At 35.8% G+C, this 17,296-nt stretch overlaps 1 protein-coding gene across 3 annotated transcripts; it reads right to left on the minus strand.

Moving 5' to 3' along the window:
• Positions 1-1,518: 1,518 nt before the first annotated feature.
• On the minus strand, positions 1,519-16,753 carry LOC114749521 (beta-glucosidase 44-like). 3 transcript variants are annotated; one of them, XM_028938019.1, is made up of 11 exons: positions 5,713-6,021; positions 4,800-4,858; positions 3,607-3,682; positions 3,430-3,501; positions 3,238-3,325; positions 2,892-3,144; positions 2,693-2,808; positions 2,381-2,598; positions 2,263-2,294; positions 2,079-2,181; positions 1,519-1,931 (listed from the first exon to the last, which is right to left on the minus strand). In XM_028938019.1, exons 1-11 carry the CDS (start codon positions 5,969-5,971, stop codon positions 1,654-1,656), a joined length of 1,554 nt encoding a protein of 517 aa, XP_028793852.1. In that variant the 5' UTR covers positions 5,972-6,021; the 3' UTR covers positions 1,519-1,653. The 3 variants fall into 3 exon arrangements, with proteins under 3 accessions (XP_028793852.1, XP_028793865.1, XP_028793856.1); XM_028938032.1 differs by lacking the exons at positions 3,238-3,325; positions 3,430-3,501; positions 3,607-3,682; positions 4,800-4,858; positions 5,713-6,021 and adding an exon at positions 16,743-16,753 and having other exon boundaries at positions 1,654-1,931; positions 2,892-3,142; XM_028938023.1 differs by lacking the exons at positions 3,430-3,501; positions 3,607-3,682; positions 4,800-4,858; positions 5,713-6,021 and having other exon boundaries at positions 1,654-1,931; positions 2,892-3,142; positions 3,234-3,325.
• Between the last annotated feature and the right edge of the window lie 543 nt (positions 16,754-17,296).

Below are 17,296 nucleotides of genomic sequence, written 5' to 3' on the forward strand. Positions count from 1 at the left end.
TTCTTGAGTTGGTTTTGGTCCTAAATATAAGACCCATTTCTCATATTTATCAATTTTCTCTAAATTACCCTCATGATACTCCCTCAATCATAATCAAGTAGAAGAAGGAGAGGGGTATTAAGAAAGATGATTATGGTGTTTTAGGAAAAATGTGTCATTTTTCTTATAATTAACTAACTTACCTAACTTCCTTAATCTAATCAAATTAGTTCAATAAGTCTTATATTAAGGACCGGAGGAGTATTTTATGTTTTATATTGATGATTGCCAATGTCAGAAAAATTGAATAGGAGAATAGAGGAGATAGCATGCTGGGTACAGATTCAAGTCGGGTCACCGAAGTTCTGTAGGTCAAATAATTGAGGTTGACGTAGGATTTATTAGATTATTAGAGCCTATAAAAATATTTGCTCATTGTCTTTTCTCGTTATTTTCTCACCTTTATCCAAACATGAGATGTGGTAAAGATTTCTCCAGTTTTTTCTCTTCTTATTTTCTTTCTTGCGAACTTTTTTACTTATCCAAACAGAGTATTAGAGGCGTGCAATTACTCAAAATTAGGGGGAATCGAAATGTTACTAGTTTATTCTTTGCTTGTTCCCAAATTAACAATCGTCGTAATTAATGTGATACTCAGTAATAAATTGAATCCTCATTTAATCTATTTAGTTTTAACTTGATGGAAATTCTAATTAAAACAATGCAGTAAAACAACTTCAAAAATTAATTTGTTATGTTTTTTCAATTGATGATGAACACTTTCATGACTGATTGGAGTCTGTGTATGAATCTTTAGTAGGTGTTTACTTTTCTACTACCGGAAGTGAGATTTTACAACTTTGACAAAAATCATTTTTTGCAGTTTTTCTTAATTATTAATTTGGCACCTGTATACTTCTCTTCTTAATTAAACTCTATTAGTATTGTTAGTTTTTTTTTTCTTTTTTTTTTTCATAGAAGCTAACACTACTAACAGAGTATAGTTATAAAGACTAACAATGCAAACTTAAAGTATTTAATTAAAAGGAAAAAAGTACATTAAACATATACGTATCAAATTATAAGTACTAACATAAGATTTGATGAAAGTTATAAATACTCGCAAAATGTTTTTCCCTTTCTTTCATCACACATCTATCTTTACATTAAGACCAGCAGATATCCGAACATGTTAGACTTGAATTTTTTGAGTACTCCTGTGTTGTTAAAGCAGAGAATAAGACTTTGATCCAAAGCCAAGCTTTATATCGATCCAAAAAAGAAAAAGAAAAAGAAAAACGGAGAGTAAGACAACAGGAGTGCATTGCCATATTGACTTCTTAAATTCTTTTTATTCAATGTCTTCTCTTTTCCAATGCAACAAGTCTCAGTTGTCATAAACTAACCTTAAGAGATAATTTATTGAACCGAACTCTCTGTTATCTCCCCCTCAGTTTGTTCATTAACCTCATCATTTTCTTCTGGGTACGTATTAATACAGTTTTCAACAGTCTGAACAAACTACGCATCACAGAAATATTAGTTAAAGCAGACAACAACTTCATTTTATTCCAAGACTAGCATTGATCATTGACATAGTCAAGTGATTACATTTTCATAAAAGCGCTCACCAATACAAATGAAACTAGGATTCAATTAACTTGTTGGTTCTGCTTACTGCTTCTTTCTGGTGAGAAGCTGCTTGAACCAATATGCAGACATCTTTGGGTATCTCTTGAGGGTTTTGAAATCAACATAGGTAATGCCAAACCTTGAAGTGTAGCCTAATCTCCACTCAAAGTTATCAAGCAAGGACCATGCAAAGTAACCAACCACATTTGCTCCTTCATCAGCTGCCTTCTTTAGCTGTGTCAAATAACCTTTGTAGTAATTGATCCTTGTGGTGTCATGCAGCCCCTTGGCAAGTGTTACATTACCCGGATCGTCCATGCCTACGAATGATAAACTCATCACAGATTAAAAAGTTAACCATTTTTGGGAGTTTTCCTTTCTAGTATTCTTTTCTCTCTATTTTTCTTCCCATTCAAACAATTGGTAGAAATCGGTAAAACTAGAAGCAATATCTGGCTTTCACTTACCATTTTCAGATAAGATGACAGTAGGGTTTCCATAACGTTCCTTGACATACATCAATGCTTTGTACATGCCCCATGGCACATTGTAGAGCCAATATGAGTTTGCCTGCAAATTTTCCAGTTATATCAGAGATACTGCATGATCAGTGAAATTATAAGGCAAATCTGTTACTGGAATCAAGCTCACTCTTGGACCAACAGGAACTCCATTCTTTGCATCTGCAATATACATGAGAAAATCAATATTAATAACTAAAATAGCCTGAAATTATTAAAGAAAAATTGTGAAGGGAAGGTGATCTTACAAGCAAATCCTGCATGCCAATCCATTTGGTAGCCTGGGACTTTTGGTTCTTGTTGATGGTTATCATACATGTAGTAAGTAGTGTATTGATTGATGCCGACAAAATCAATGGAGCCCTTCACTATCTTGACTTCCTCCTGAGTGAACTTAGGAAGCCTTTTCCCAACAATGTTTTGGATGGTCTTAGGATACTCACCATACACAATAGGATGAAGGAACCTGCATGAATTTGAACAATGTAACTACAGATTTTTAGAACCTGGGAAAGGAGTTTGCTACAAATGCCTCATATACAGATTCTTAAGGCTTTTACCATCCAAGATGAAAGTCTCTAGCTCTCTGAGCTGCATAATTATCAGCCTTTGATCTTGTAAGATTCTCATACCATACAAAATCCAAAAGAATTCCAATCCTTCCCTTTTGTTTTTCCTGAAACAACCAGGTTCATTACTGCATTAGGAATCTTCCAGCGCCCTATAAGTTTTCTCCATTTAAAAGTTTCTTAGCATTACCAGGTACTTGGTTCTGTATCTATGAACTGCAGCTGCGTGTGATAATATCAAATTGTGCGCTACAATGTAAGGCTCGGTACCAGAATCACCAGCAGTACAATTCCCATAAGCTTTTGAGCACCTTCCAGGAGCAAAGAAGCCATTATCATAACCAAGAGCAGCTACAACTCTGGGCTCATTAAATGTCATCCAGTTCTTCACTCTGTCTCCAAAAGTCTTGAAACAAAACTCTGCATAATCTGCAAAATCCTCTCTGTACAATATTGGAAGCTTTGATCAGATATATCAGTTCCGACTATGCAATTAAGTAGAAGCACAATAGAATACATAATACTACTGGACTCACACAACTTGGCGGCTCAATAGTCCTTTGTATCTCAACTCAAGAGCCAAAGGAAGGTCATAATGGTACAAGTTTGCATATGGAGTAATGCCTGATCAGGTTTCAGAAATGTCACGCATGAAAAGTTAACATTAAAATTGATATTAACAAGTGAGCACATGTATGCAAGTCTTATAGATTTGATCCCAAGTTTACCTCGTTTTAGCAAGTAATCGATCAACCTATTGTAGTAAGCGACTCCTTTCCAATTTACTTGGCCAGTTCCATCTGCAAAAGTGGTGGGTTCAATTATCATCAGAAGGCCTCTTCGACGTTATTATTGGTTTGCATTGTTTAATAATACAGAATTGCAGCAATGGAATGAAGAATTACTTGGGAAAATTCTGGACCATGAAATTGAGAACCGGTAAGCATCGAAATTTAGGTTAGCCATGAGGTCCACATCTTCCTGTGAAAGTAAACATAGTTAATGCAGTGTACTCAATCTTTTTTTTCTTCTTTTTTTTGGGTTGCCAACGTGTCCTCAATCTTATTTCTCGACATCACTCCAAGTCATAAGGGAAGATTTCAGTGCTTCTCCCCCCTGGCCCCCCCGGGTTGGGGGGGGGGGTTGTAAACAGATTTTAGTGCTTCTTTAGTAACCGAGTGAAGAAGTGATTTCATAACTTCTAAGACAAAATTACTCTAGTTTCATTGATTTGATCAAAACCATGATTTGACTAGAACCAATATAATATGCTACCTCTTAGTGTCAATACAAGAGTCACTCCTCCATTCCTAAAAAGAAGACTTATTTTATAATGGAGGTAGGAAAAAAATAAGATAAAGTAGTTAATTATAACAAATATGGTTTGATCTCTTAAAGATAATCTTATGTTCAGTTTATGACCTAAATAAATTAGCTTAGGAAAAAGTGATAAACAAAATGGATTACAATTTTATATTTAGTAGAACCAAACTTAATATCTAACAAATTTATATATTATCATATATTAAGAAGCAGAAGGAGAGTGTGTGTGTTTTATAAAAAAAACATCCACTAGGCATTGGTTAAAAAAGAAAAGTACAGTGTTTGAAGTTCTGAAAGAGAATATATATAAAGTAAGGCAGTGTTTGGATAAATGAAAAAAAACTTTTATAAGTGTTTTTATGTAAATTGAAACAAAACTCCTTTCACATATTTTTTTTTCATATACTGTAAAATTATTCTTAAAATTATAATTTGATTTCAGTTACACACTGCTTAAGTGGCATTAGAATCTTTCATCAGGCACCAAGTGTCCGTGAACTTGAATGATGCTGTTCTAACTTATGCAATGTCTTTTCATTAGTCCCAACGTGGAGTATTATTTGGACCAACGATGTCAATTACAATTGCAGTCACTAGATAATCAGCTTCGCTTTCATCATTTTTTAAGGAAAAGTAACGATTCATAGAGATCGGAATCTACAAGGGGACATATGGTATCTCCAGAGTTTAATATTAAAGAATTGAGGTTAAATTCAGTTTTTTATATTATTGAAGGACAATCCCTCCCATTTATTATAATGTTGAAAAGACTTACTTTATAGCGATGATACTGATCCACCGAGAGATCCGCTGAGCCATTATTCGCAACAATTCCTGCTCGCCGACCACAAATTAAATCATTAATTATAGGGATTTAAATGAAATGCAAATTATAATCATAGACTACTATATCACACATGTGATTCTTTTAATATATTGATATACTAATCCTGAAAATTCAGCTAACATTATATTTTTATAATTTTTTATATGTTCTTTTATTAAAATTTAAAAAAAAACTTACTTTTATTTACCTGTCTTTTTAAGAGTTTAAATTACCATCAATTGCTCTCTTTTTAAAATTATAGTCTTGCTCGTAACTCTAAGTAAAATAAATTGAGGGATATTAAAAATCAAAATCTTTTCCCTTCGGAAACATCATTCTTTAAATAAAAAAAATTGATGCATTTGATTATTTTTCTTAATCTAGAATCTTAACCTCCCATTGAGGAAAATTTTTAAAACAAGTTTGATTCTAAAATACTACTATTAGATTAGTGAGGTCCAAAATTTTTAATTAAGTTTTATGTACTAAAACTTTATAACCCCATTTATTTATTTTTTTAAAAAAATTAAAACTATTTGAAAAAACTCCTCCTCTGCCGTCTGCCCTTCCCTCTAGAGCAGAAGAGATATATGGTCTCTTTCAAGGTGACTGTTCACAAAAACTTGAAACCCATCACCGAGATTTCTTTTCGAATCTAAACGATGTGGGACTAATGAGTACTCATAACAGCTTATTATGGGATATCATCCCCTGGCTAAGACGTAAACATACTATTTTATCACTCATTATTGGCTGATTGGATAAATGTTTTGTAGCTCTGCATTTTTAAAAAGCAAATTGGTTTGAAGTTCTTTAATGCCATTTGCAATAAACGTATGAGATTTGACAATGAAAATAATACCTGGTTTCTTGGCGAAAACATCCCAAATGCTGGGACCACGCCCGTCTTTTTGGGCCATACCCTCCACCTGATATGCCGACGTCGCCGTTCCGAACACGAACCCCTGCCGGAAGCTCTCTCTGCTCAGCCCTCCGGTATCGAACTTTACTTTGCTCGCCGGAATTGCAGCCTCATTAACCTCGGATGCAGCCGCCAAGCACTGGATCAGCGCCACCAAGTACAGCCACAACCATGGACGACTGTAACCTCCGGTCTCCATCTTCAACAGAGAGAGAGTGTGTGTGTGTGTGTGTGTGATTCCGGTACTGTAAAGAATGGAAGAAGGTGAGTGAGAAGCTTGACTTTATATAGGGCCCTTCTTGTCTGACGTCCCTTTTGATTAACCGGATAGGCACGACAACGCATCCTTATTTCATTTTATGCATCTTTCCATCATTAATTAATGGATAATACTATTTCAATTTTAAGAGCCAGATAATTAACTTAAAAAAATTTAAAAAAAAATTAACTAAATTACTTATTTTTAATAAATATATGTTAACTTTTCTAAAATACTCTCAGAATCTCTAACTATGAATAAAGATATTTGGAGGAAAATATAAAATAAAACAAGCTAAATTTTTGTATTTAAGACCAAATTAAATTTTTAAACACTTGTATTATAATGGTAGATGGGGGAGGTAGTTGTACTTTTCTCTTTTTTTTTTGGGGGCTGATTCTCTCCTTTGGGGCCCAGATTATTTGTGTCTTCTTAGTTATTTAATAAATTGACATGAATTTTAGAACATCGCTTAATTAACTGATTAGGATTGTTATGAATTTATTAGTATACTAATATATGTTTATGAGAACTATAAAGAAATACTATATCTGGTCCTAATTATAACATCTTGATTATCGTATTTTAAGGATTTATGACCATAAACTTGTTATTGCTGGCTGTGGGAAAAAAAAACTAAACTATTGTTGGTAGGTATTTTCTTGTAGAGCATTATGTATGTTTTTCATTTTTTTTTAGTCATCTTTCGAGAGAATTTACATATGCATCTCTCATGAGGAGAGTTAAACTTCTAAGTACATATTTAAGAAAGATTTTTTTTAAAAAATAGTTAGGGTCATTGAGTCGAAGGACTTTTGAGTTCTTCACTATTGTCGAATGTTATATAAATAACTCAGTTAAATTTCTCTGAGGAAACATAGTTAAAAGAATTAAATTATTAAATTCGGCATAAGAACAAAATAAAATACACACACACACGCACACACTTTTTTATTAAAAATAAAAAAGGACACTCATGATCCGATAACGTCGTAATCAAGAAAGATTACGAGATCGCCCAAAATCGGACAATCGCAATTAGGAAAAGAAAACGTTCGAACTCCAGAGAGGCAGACATTTGAACACCTAATTATTATCAGTTAATACTACATGTTTTTAATATAAAAACTAATTAATTAATTTGAATAGATTAAAAAAATTTGTTAATTTAGTTATTTATAATAAATATGAGTTAAATTTTTACTAATTATATATATTAGTTAAAACTACTAATTAATTAAATATTTAACATATGTACTTACTGTAAGAATTATTTTAAAAAAATAGATTAAATATAATAAATTAAATAAATTAAAATCTTATATTTAAAATTAAATTGAAAATTAAACTAACTAGGGGTAGGATATTGCACGCAAACGTAATATTAATACTCCTCCGATTCTTAATATAGGACCTAATTTTTGAGTTGGTTTTTGTCCTAAATATAAGACCCATTTCTCATATTTATCAATTTTCTCTAAATTACCCCTATGGATACTCCCTCAACCATAATCAAGTAGAAGAGGAAGATGGGGTATTAAGAAAGATGATTATGGTATTTTAGGAAAAATGTGTCACTTATATCATAATTAACTAATTTACCTAACTTCTTTAATATAATCAAATTAGTTAAATGGATCCTATATTAAGGACCGGAGGAGTATCATTGAAGTAGTAAGAATGAGGTGATGAAAGTCAAAGACTGGCATGCAATCTGGTTAATGATTGGAGGGACTTGGGTTGTCATTTTGAAATAAAGGTGGGGGTATTTTTGCAATAGACTAGTTCAGTCCCCGGAGATATTTGTCGGCGAGTTCCGTCTGCACTCTGCAATCTGCATGCGCCATTTTCAAGACATGCAATTCAGGCACATCCACGCATGCGAATTCTTGGTCCTCAGTCTATCCTGTCGTTGTCCTTCTTAACCCTTTTTATTTATCAAAAATACCCAATCTTAGTTAAAATAGTATAATTTAATCAAAATATAAAAATATTTAGGGAAAATAACAAATAAAGAAACTTGAAATTAAGGGTTGAAAATAATAGAAAGGGAAGTTAGTCCCAAATTAGAATTTTAAAAGAGAGAATTATAATCAAGTCCCATGCACGAGAAATAACTACTAAAAAATCTAATAACAACTTGAACAGTTTGTAATGACAAGTCTAGAGTAAAGAATAACAATCTATGGGACTTGTTTTATAATTTTTTTCTTGTATAGGACCTCATTGTAATTCTCCCATTTTAAAATTTAGGAGAAAAGACAGAAATGCTCCTTTGTTTTTTTTTTTTTAAAAAAGTTCGAGCCCTTGCCGGTGTCTGGCTACAGCTGGTGATTGGACGCCAGCATGGGCCACCGGTGTGGTGGCTGCCGACAGAGTTTTCTTTTTTGTGACAAATTTTTTTTGCCATGTAAGAAATTATTTAAGGAAAGTGGCATCAGTGGTTGCCGGTAGAGTTTTTTTTTGTGACAGATTTTTTTGCCATGTAAGAAATTATTTAAGGAAAACAGTGGGGGTAGGATTTGATCCCACTACCCCTTGATCATTTGAGTCAATAAAAGGAAAGATGATATTAGGCCACTAATGATTTGCCAACCTTATTATGCAAAAAAAAAAAAAGGTATATATAAGTTGACTTGTTTACAACAATTTATCTAGGAATAACAAGTTTTGATTGGAAAATAACAAATTTAAACTTAAGACTAGCAAATCATTGGTGGCTTAGTGGTGGTGGCTTAGTGGTCACCTTCTTTTTTCCTGGCCCAAATGAAAGAATAGTAGGATCAAATCGCCCCACCACTTTCCTTAAATAATTTCTCACATGGCAAAAAAAAATCTGTCGCAAAAAAAAGCTTTGCGGGTAGCCCCCACACCAGTGGCCAATGCTGGTAGCCGGCATCGACGTCCAGTTGCCGACAAGGGGTTGAACCTTTGGGGAAAAAAAAAACAAACAAATGGGTCATTTTGTCTTTTGTCCTGAATTTCAAAATTTTAATCTGGGAATAACTTTTCTTTTTGTCATTTCAACCCTTAACTTGTTAAATTGGGATATCCTAATTTCAGTTTTTTTTTATCTGTCATTTTCCTAACTATTTATATATAGCATTAAAAATTACTATAGATTATTGTTTTCTAAACTCAAAATGATGTCTTAGGATTAGTAAAGAGAGAAAACAAATATAAAATATGACTTAGCGGACTCATTCAAAACTCTTAATCGAACTAGTAATAAAGCTAATTCATTCAAAATGAAGCTAATTCATCCATCCACAGATATGACCATTCCAAGTGATGTTGGATTTTAATACCATGTTATTTATTGTTGATTGACAATATCGATATCATTTATTATTACTCACTATATTAATTATTACTATAAAAATGTAAGAGGTTGTGTTATTAACGCAACATGAACCTTAATGTGTGTGTAATCTATGAACAGCATAAAAATCCACTATCACTTGATCAGCGACATAAACATGGTAGGTCTATTTGTAGCCAGATGTTAACAAGGCATCCTAACATTGCATATCAAAGGATTGTGCTGGTTGAGGTACTTTGAAAACGACAGTATCACGTAACATAGGCGGATAAGAAAACACCATTTTAATCCAAGAAAAGTATGATAGGTCAATCAATTTGCCATGTAAATATATAGTGAGAACAAATATCATCTTCAAAAGAGGATAATCTGCACATTGTTTTCAACTTTGAAGAACACGTGATCTTTCACATACTCATTTTAGATTTTACTTACTTTGATTCACTTGTTTTTTTTATTAAGTACATGTATCCTTTTAATTGAGGCTTGCTCAAAACATTATCAAGTATTAAATATAGACACATCCCAATAAGAATTCAAACATTAGTTCATTATATCGTTGTGAGAAATTGATTCCTTTCGCTAAACTTAATGGCAAAGCATATGGGGAAAGAAAATGTCATCAAAATTAGAGGCGTGAGGGGAAAAGTGACCAAAAATAAAAGATTAGATTGGTCCCAATGGCTCAGAGTTGGGATAGTGATGAAGAGCAGCAGGAGTGGTCAGTGGACCATTATTATTGTATATTAATACAAACATGTGAGATGCTTCCAAAGATCCCCCCACTTCCCAAAGCCCAAATTGTCATCGGCATCGCACGTGAATTTGAAAATGCAGTATCGTCCCCAGTAGATTTTTCAACATATCAACACTACGATGATGCACAATACGACTTCCCCTTTTTTCTTTATCATCCCATGCGTCTTCTTGCGTGATCAAATATGTCCTTGAAAATTAAACACCAGCAACAATTTCAGAAACAGAATATGATTTCCTAACCTGGCCTAGATAGAACCTTTGGTTAGGACTTAGGAGGGGCAATTCCTAAATACATTTGAGCTTCAAAATATTAGAGTTGGATTAGAAGATCAAAGTCTATGCACTAATAATGCCTCCGTTCTTTAATATAAAAGTTATTTAACTAATTTGAATAGATTAAAAAAATTAATTAAGTTGGTTATTTATCACAAATATGAGTTGATTTTTTAAAAATTTCTTAATCATGACTAACTTGAATGAAAGCCCCTTGACATGTGTGATTAATTGGGATACTTTAAGGAATAAATTATTGTAGGTTTTCGGGCATACCTGGAGTCTGCAATAAGGTCAGGTTGCCACGCGGAGATCCGATCACGGGGGTGGAGTCGGATTTAAGAGACACAGCAAATACACACTGGGAGAAGGTGAAGAAGAGAGAACAGAGGAAGGAGTTTTTTTTGGAGAGAAAAGGAAACTGTAGTCGTGCGTCCAACTGACCATCCGGTTCCCACTTAACTGCACGTTCCAAATGTTCAAAAAACAGAAAAACTGCCTCCTCCGTAACTGTTCCCTCCGTTTTTGCCAATCATATAAAAAAAGGCTAAAATTGCAGTTAAGGACCCATGTGTTTTGTGATTTACACCAGGACCCCAAATGACACTGGGCTTGGGTCCAATCCACCAAGGGTGGACTGGCCCATTTTCTTACATCTCCCACTCACACTTGGTGGATTAGATGTCGCAGATCTAGTCTCTTCACCTTCCCTCAATTTCATACTTAGTGCTTTGCCGTGACCGCGTGGGCATGACGTCTTCGCTTAGGTCCCTGTACTAGAAATCCCTTTTGAAGGATCAGCACAAGTCACCCTCTCCTTTGTGTAGCTTGAATTTTAAAATTATGCCTCAGATGTCCCAGATTTACTTATATACACTTTTTCACGGTAAATCTAATCCCTCTCAGTCAATGGTTGACTCAGATTACCTTTCTCGTATGTCTAGTATCCACACTTATGACCACAAAATGTCATAAGGGACATGTCACAGACACTAGCATAGGTGTGTATATCACAGTTAATCTTCCTTTCGCCCAAGTATCACTTTGAAATGAATCAGTCGCTTTCTCAGCATACTACCTTAGATCGCATCAATCATGACCATAGGACATATGCCAAAGTAGCAGTCACTGAAACATATCTTCATGATATTGTCAAAGTCAAAGGACACCAATAGAAGGATAATTCCTCCCTGGGACTCACACAGCAATGAAACAGGGATCTTTCACTTGCTTCCCTTTTGCGGTTCTCTCAGCACATGTGGTATGAAACACATGCTACGGTGTTACTCTTTTACTATAAGAGCGTATGTCGATTTAGATTTATTTTAACACCGTACAGACTTAGGTCCAGACACACTCAGTATCTAAACCCAAATTCTTCAACTCTGCTCATTGTTATGACGTCGACGTTGAAGAGTTTGTTGTCTGGCTACAGGTATTATGGAAGTGGGATTCCAAACTTCGATCCAGCTTTATCAACGTGGATCTCATCTTGACTTGCTACACTTTAGTCAAGGCGACATAAAGTTTGTGTTTCTTCTCTACCATATCAGCATTCATTGCTGCTTTACTGGTGAACACAAATGTCTCATCTTTGTTCACTCCACCTGAGTGTCAAAGGCGGTTGCCCGTGTGAGAGAGCCAACCTTTTTAACCTGTACGACATACTAGACATTGTATACTTTCAGACAGACACATAAAGTGATAACGAAATATAATTTCATTAATGAAGCATTTATATTACACTTTACGTATGCCAAGGGCTTGTACATGTTCTTTAAAAACTTTTTCGCCTATTGGCTTTGTCAGAGGATCTGCTACCATACATTTGGTTGAAATGTATTGTACAGTAACAATCTTTTGTGCTATGTAATCTCTAACAAAATTATACTTGATGTCAATGTGCTTGGTTTTGCTGTGATACTTAGGATCTTTAGTATAGGCTATGGCTGCAGTATTGTCACAGTATATCATCACCGGATTGGTACTCTTGTTTCCAAATCCAAGGTGTTCTATAAATCTCTTCAGCCATAAAGCCTCTTGCACTGCTGCAGTGCATGCCACAAACTCAGCTTCCATTGAATGTAAGGCAATGCACGTTTGCTTCTTGCTACTCCAACATATGGCGCCATTGTTGAGTAAGAAGGTAAACCTGAAGTTGACCTTCGTTCTTCTTCATCTCCGCCTACATCAGCATCGGAGTACCCAACAAGACGCAGGTCACCTCCTTCGTAGCACAGTGCATAATTGGAAGTGCCCTTTAAGTATCTCAAGATCCTCTTCACTGCTTTCCAATGCTTTTCACCGGGGTTAGACTGGAATCTGCTCACCAGTCCCACTGCATAACAGATGTCTGGTCTTGTACACATCATTGCGTACATCAGACTACCAACAGCACTGGCATATGGAACTCTTTCCATCTTCTTTTTATCAGATTCGGTTTTGGGACACATGTCAGAACTCAAAGCCACTCCAGTAGCAACAGGGGTACTCATGGGATTGCAGTCTTTCATGTTAAATCGCTCAAGAATCTTGTTGATATAATTCTCTTGTGAAAGAGAGAGGATTCGTTTTGAACGATTTCTTTGGATTTTAACTCCAAGTATGTATTCTGCTTCACCCATATCTTTCATTTCAAAATTCGATGAAAGCCATTCTTTAATAGCCACCACCGAATCTAGACTATTTCCGGCTAATAGTATATCGTCTACATATAAGGATAATATGACAAAATTACCCTCAAACCGCTTAATGTAGACGCAGTGGTCTTCCTCTATCATTTGGAAGTCATATGAGGTTATTGCTTTGTGAAACCTCAAATACCACTGTCTGGATGATTGTTTCAATCCATAAATGGACCTTTTAAGTTTACAAACTTTATTTTCTTTTCCTTTTTCAATGAAACCTAATGGTTGTTCCATATAGATTTCTTCATCCAGATCACCATTCAGAAATGCGGTTTTTACATCCATTTGATGTAATTCTAAATCTAAACTGTTTACTATTGCCAGAATAAGTCTAATAGAATTGAAACGCACAACAGGTGAGAATGTATCTTCATAATCTATTCCTTCCTGTTGTGTGTACCCCTTTGCCACTAATCGAGCCTTGTATTTGTCAATTGATCCATCCACTTTTCTTTTAATTTTGAGAACCCACTTGTTCCCAATGGCTTTACGCCCTTTTGGAAGATCAACTAACACCCAAACTTGGTTCTTTTTCATTGAGTCCATTTCTTCTTCCATAGCTTTCATCCATTCATCTTTTGCAGGACCTGACAAGGCTTCTCGTACAGAACGGGGCTCATCATCCCCTTCTGGAGTAACTAAGAGAGATTCGCCTTCTATTTGAAAGCGTCTTTTGGGAACACTTTCCCTGTTACTCCTTCTGACGGGAGCTATTTGCTTATCTTTCTTTCTTTGTTCAGGTCTTGGTGTTGACCTTTCTTGGCTCCCACTCAGATTGACACACCTAGACGATTCTGGTCTGTCAATTTGTTCTGCACTGACTTGTTCCTGTGTCTCATAAAGAGATACAGTGCGGTCAACATCTCCTCTATTAGGAAATTCAGTCTCAATGAATGTGGCATCTCTTGATTCCATTTCAGTCACTGTTCCATCTTCGTTTTCACCTATGAAAACGTATCCTTTAGATTGTTCAGAGTACCTTATAAAGATACATTTCTTTCCTCTAGGACCCAATTTCCCATGCTTGTGGGAATCATCATGAACATATGCCGCTGACCCCCAGGGTCTTAGGACACTTAGATCCGGTTTGCGTTTTGTCCATAATTCATAGGGTGTGGAAGCGACTGATTTTGAGGGCACACGGTTAAGTATGAAGGTTGCCGTTAACAAAGCATCACCCCAATATGAAATTGGTAGGTTTGCTTGAGCCATCATAGACCTAACCATGTCTAGAAGAGTTCTATTCCTCCTCTCAGCCACTCCATTCTGTTGTGGAGTGCCAGGGATAGTCAGTTGTCTAATTATCCCTTTTTCTTCACAGAGCTGTTTAAATTGATCAGATAAATATTCACGACCTCGATCAGTACGTAATGCTTTAATTTTACTGTCCATTTGATTCTCTACCTCATTTATGTATCGTCTAAAGCACTCAAGTGCTTCAGACTTATGCGAGATCAAATAGACATGACCATATCGTGAAAAATCGTCAATAAAGGTAATAAAATACCAAGCTCCGTGTCTCGCCCTCACACTCATCGGACCACAGATATCAGAATGGATTAATTGCAATGGATTTTCAGCTCTTGTTCCCTTACCGAAAGGTTTTCTAGTTGCCTTACCAGCTAGACAATTTTCACATAAGGACATTTCCATGTTAGGGATTGTGCCCAACATTCCTTCTTTTGCTAGTTTAATCATTCTATTTTGATTAATATGTCCTAGTCTAGCATGCCAGATATTCATATCAGGATTGCTTGAAGAAATAGCAAAACAATCATGAGCGTTAAAACCAAAAGCAAGATCCATAACAAAAAATTTCTGGAATCTGAATGCTGAACCATAAAATTCAGAGTTGAAGGAAATGTCTGCAACTTTATCATGAAAATAAACATTAAACCCAAAGTCTACTAAGCAAATAACAGAAATTAAATTCCGTCGGATGTCGGGAGCATGAAGCACATCATGGAGTATCAAGGTCTTTCCACCACGCAAAGCAAGCTTGCAGGTGCCAATCCCTCGAACCTCGATTCTCGCATTGTTCCCAACATAAAGCCACTTGCTTTGATACGGCAACCGACGGTATTCCACGAAGGATCCCCGATCCCTGCTTACGTGGTCTGTGGAGCCTGAGTCTATAATCCAAGAAGAAGAAACAGGTTCTGTTAGAAAAACAGTACTAGAAACATATGAAACATGTGAATTCACATAATTCACTAATACCTTTTCGCTTTCAGCCTGTTTGGAACAGTCACGTGCGAAATGGCCCATTTGTTGGCAGGCGAAGCATTTGACCTTCTTCAGGTCTAGCTTCTTCTTCCCGCCTTTCTTTCCCTTCTTCTTAAATTGTTTCTTGCCCTTTTTAAATTGAGGACCGCCCTTCTTCCCTTTCTTTTGGGGCTTCTTGCCCTTTTTGAAATTGGGCTTAGATTGGGAAGTACCAGCATCCTCAGTTAAATAAGTTTGTCCAGAGCTCTTGTAAGCCTCTAGACGTTCATCTTCCAGCTCCAGATGCTTAGCTACATCGTTAAAAGTGATGATGTTTTCATTGTGGGTTAGGTTGACTTTCATGTGCTCCCAACTTGCAGGGAGTGACCTGATGACAGCCTGCACTTGCTGCTCATCAGACAGATTATGTCCAGCTTCCTTCAGTTCCCGGATCATATTGGCCATCTCTCTCAGATGTTGCTTCATAGGATTGTTTGGCTTGAGCTTATAGGTATCAAACTTAATCGTCAACCTTCTAAGCTTGGTCGTAGAGACTCCGCCAAACTTATCCTTCAGTGCTATCCACATGGCTTGTGCAGTTTTGTGCGACTCAAACTCACACATCAGGTCATCAGCCATGGAGCTCAAAAGCGTGATTCTTGCTATGCTATTCTTCTTTTTCCAGGTTAGATATGCCTCTTGGTCTCTCCTGTGCTGGTTTGTGTTGCCAGCCTCAGGTTCAACCATAGCAGTGGTGAGAGGCTCTATCGCATCCTGTTCCTCTAGGATATACTGGACCTTTCGGTGCCAGATGTCCCAGTTGTCCCCGTTAAGCTTTTCTCCCTTGTTCAATTCAGCAATTATGTTCTTGGTTGCCATTCTTAGTTCTGTGACAAATCTATCCCACATTAATCTATGTTCTCTTTAAAGAGAACCGAACCAAAGAACATTTCAGTTATATAGCACAATGAAGTATACAATGTAATGTGCCTATATTATCCTCATCAGTAAATAATGAAATTACTAGATCCATGATCAGGAGAATACGTTTGTACCTCCCATCACACAGATACTAGCAACAATCATCATGTCCTATCAAGGATTTTATATAAGCACTTAAAAAAAATGTAACCTTTAGAAGTCTTATCTTCTAAAAGCTCCCACTTATAAAAGGCATACACATGATATTCACAAATAATCATACAACAATAATTCAAGTAATTTCATTAAATGAAATAACATACTTAGTCTGTTTACAATGCATGAAACCACAAATTCACGGTGAATACAAATATTACATCATTTGATATGAACATAAAGGTAATCAAGCATTGCTTTTCTTAGGCTTCTAAGTTTGCGCGTTTTGTTCATAAAGGAGGACACTAGCTCTATGGCCCAAATCCAGTAAGACTTTCTTATGGGTTTGCCTTTAGGTCCGCCTCTAACTCTTATTGCTCTTATGTACTCCATTATGACTCTAGGTAGAATTCTGTATTCTTCTTATCGGTCATGTAATGGACGTAGCTAGCGAGCACACCATTGATGCCTTTTATGTTTGTCAATTTAGCTGCATCACTTTCAGCTATTCTCATAGCTAAAGCAGGGGTACAGGGTTGATCCACCTCTTCGCCTTCCTCTACTTCGGTTTTATTGGGAAGATCTAGCGAATCATTACAGACCAAATGAGGTTCGGTACGGAGGGGTTCAGTGGGAAACAAAGATTCTGACTCAGGTCCAGAATCCATTAACTCCTCCGGGATTTCTTGAGGAACCTCTTCAGGGTCCTCTTCAGGATCCTCATCCTCTGGCTCATATTCTGGAACTGCATTATCCATGTATGAGTATTCCAATGAACCATCTTGGATATTTTCAGTGCTACTAGAAGCCTCTTGCTTCATTTTCACCTAGAACAAAATAATTTAAAATATTTGAATATTCTGGAATTTATTTCCGCATGAAAAATACCAGAAAATACACTGAAAATACTCACAAATAGATCCTTAATTATCTCCAAAATTA

The sequence above is a fragment of the Neltuma alba genome, unplaced genomic scaffold (genome assembly GCF_004799145.2).
Source record: "Neltuma alba isolate B1F8T4 unplaced genomic scaffold, ASM479914v2 tig00000979_pilon, whole genome shotgun sequence".
Classification (NCBI taxonomy): Eukaryota; Viridiplantae; Streptophyta; class Magnoliopsida; order Fabales; family Fabaceae; genus Neltuma; species Neltuma alba.

Bases quoted from the DNA above. Each gene is read 5' to 3' on its own strand.
- LOC114749521 (XM_028938019.1), bottom strand. From the start codon at position 5,971: ATGGAGACCGGAGGTTACAGTCGTCCATGGTTGTGGCTGTACTTGGTG. The intron at 3,326-3,429 runs GTAAACTTGGGA...AAACCTGATCAG, and splicing joins CGATTACTTGCTAAAACGAG to GCATTACTCCATATGCAAAC. The intron at 1,932-2,078 runs GTAAGTGAAAGC...TATCATTCGTAG, and splicing joins TGTCATCTTATCTGAAAATG to GCATGGACGATCCGGGTAAT.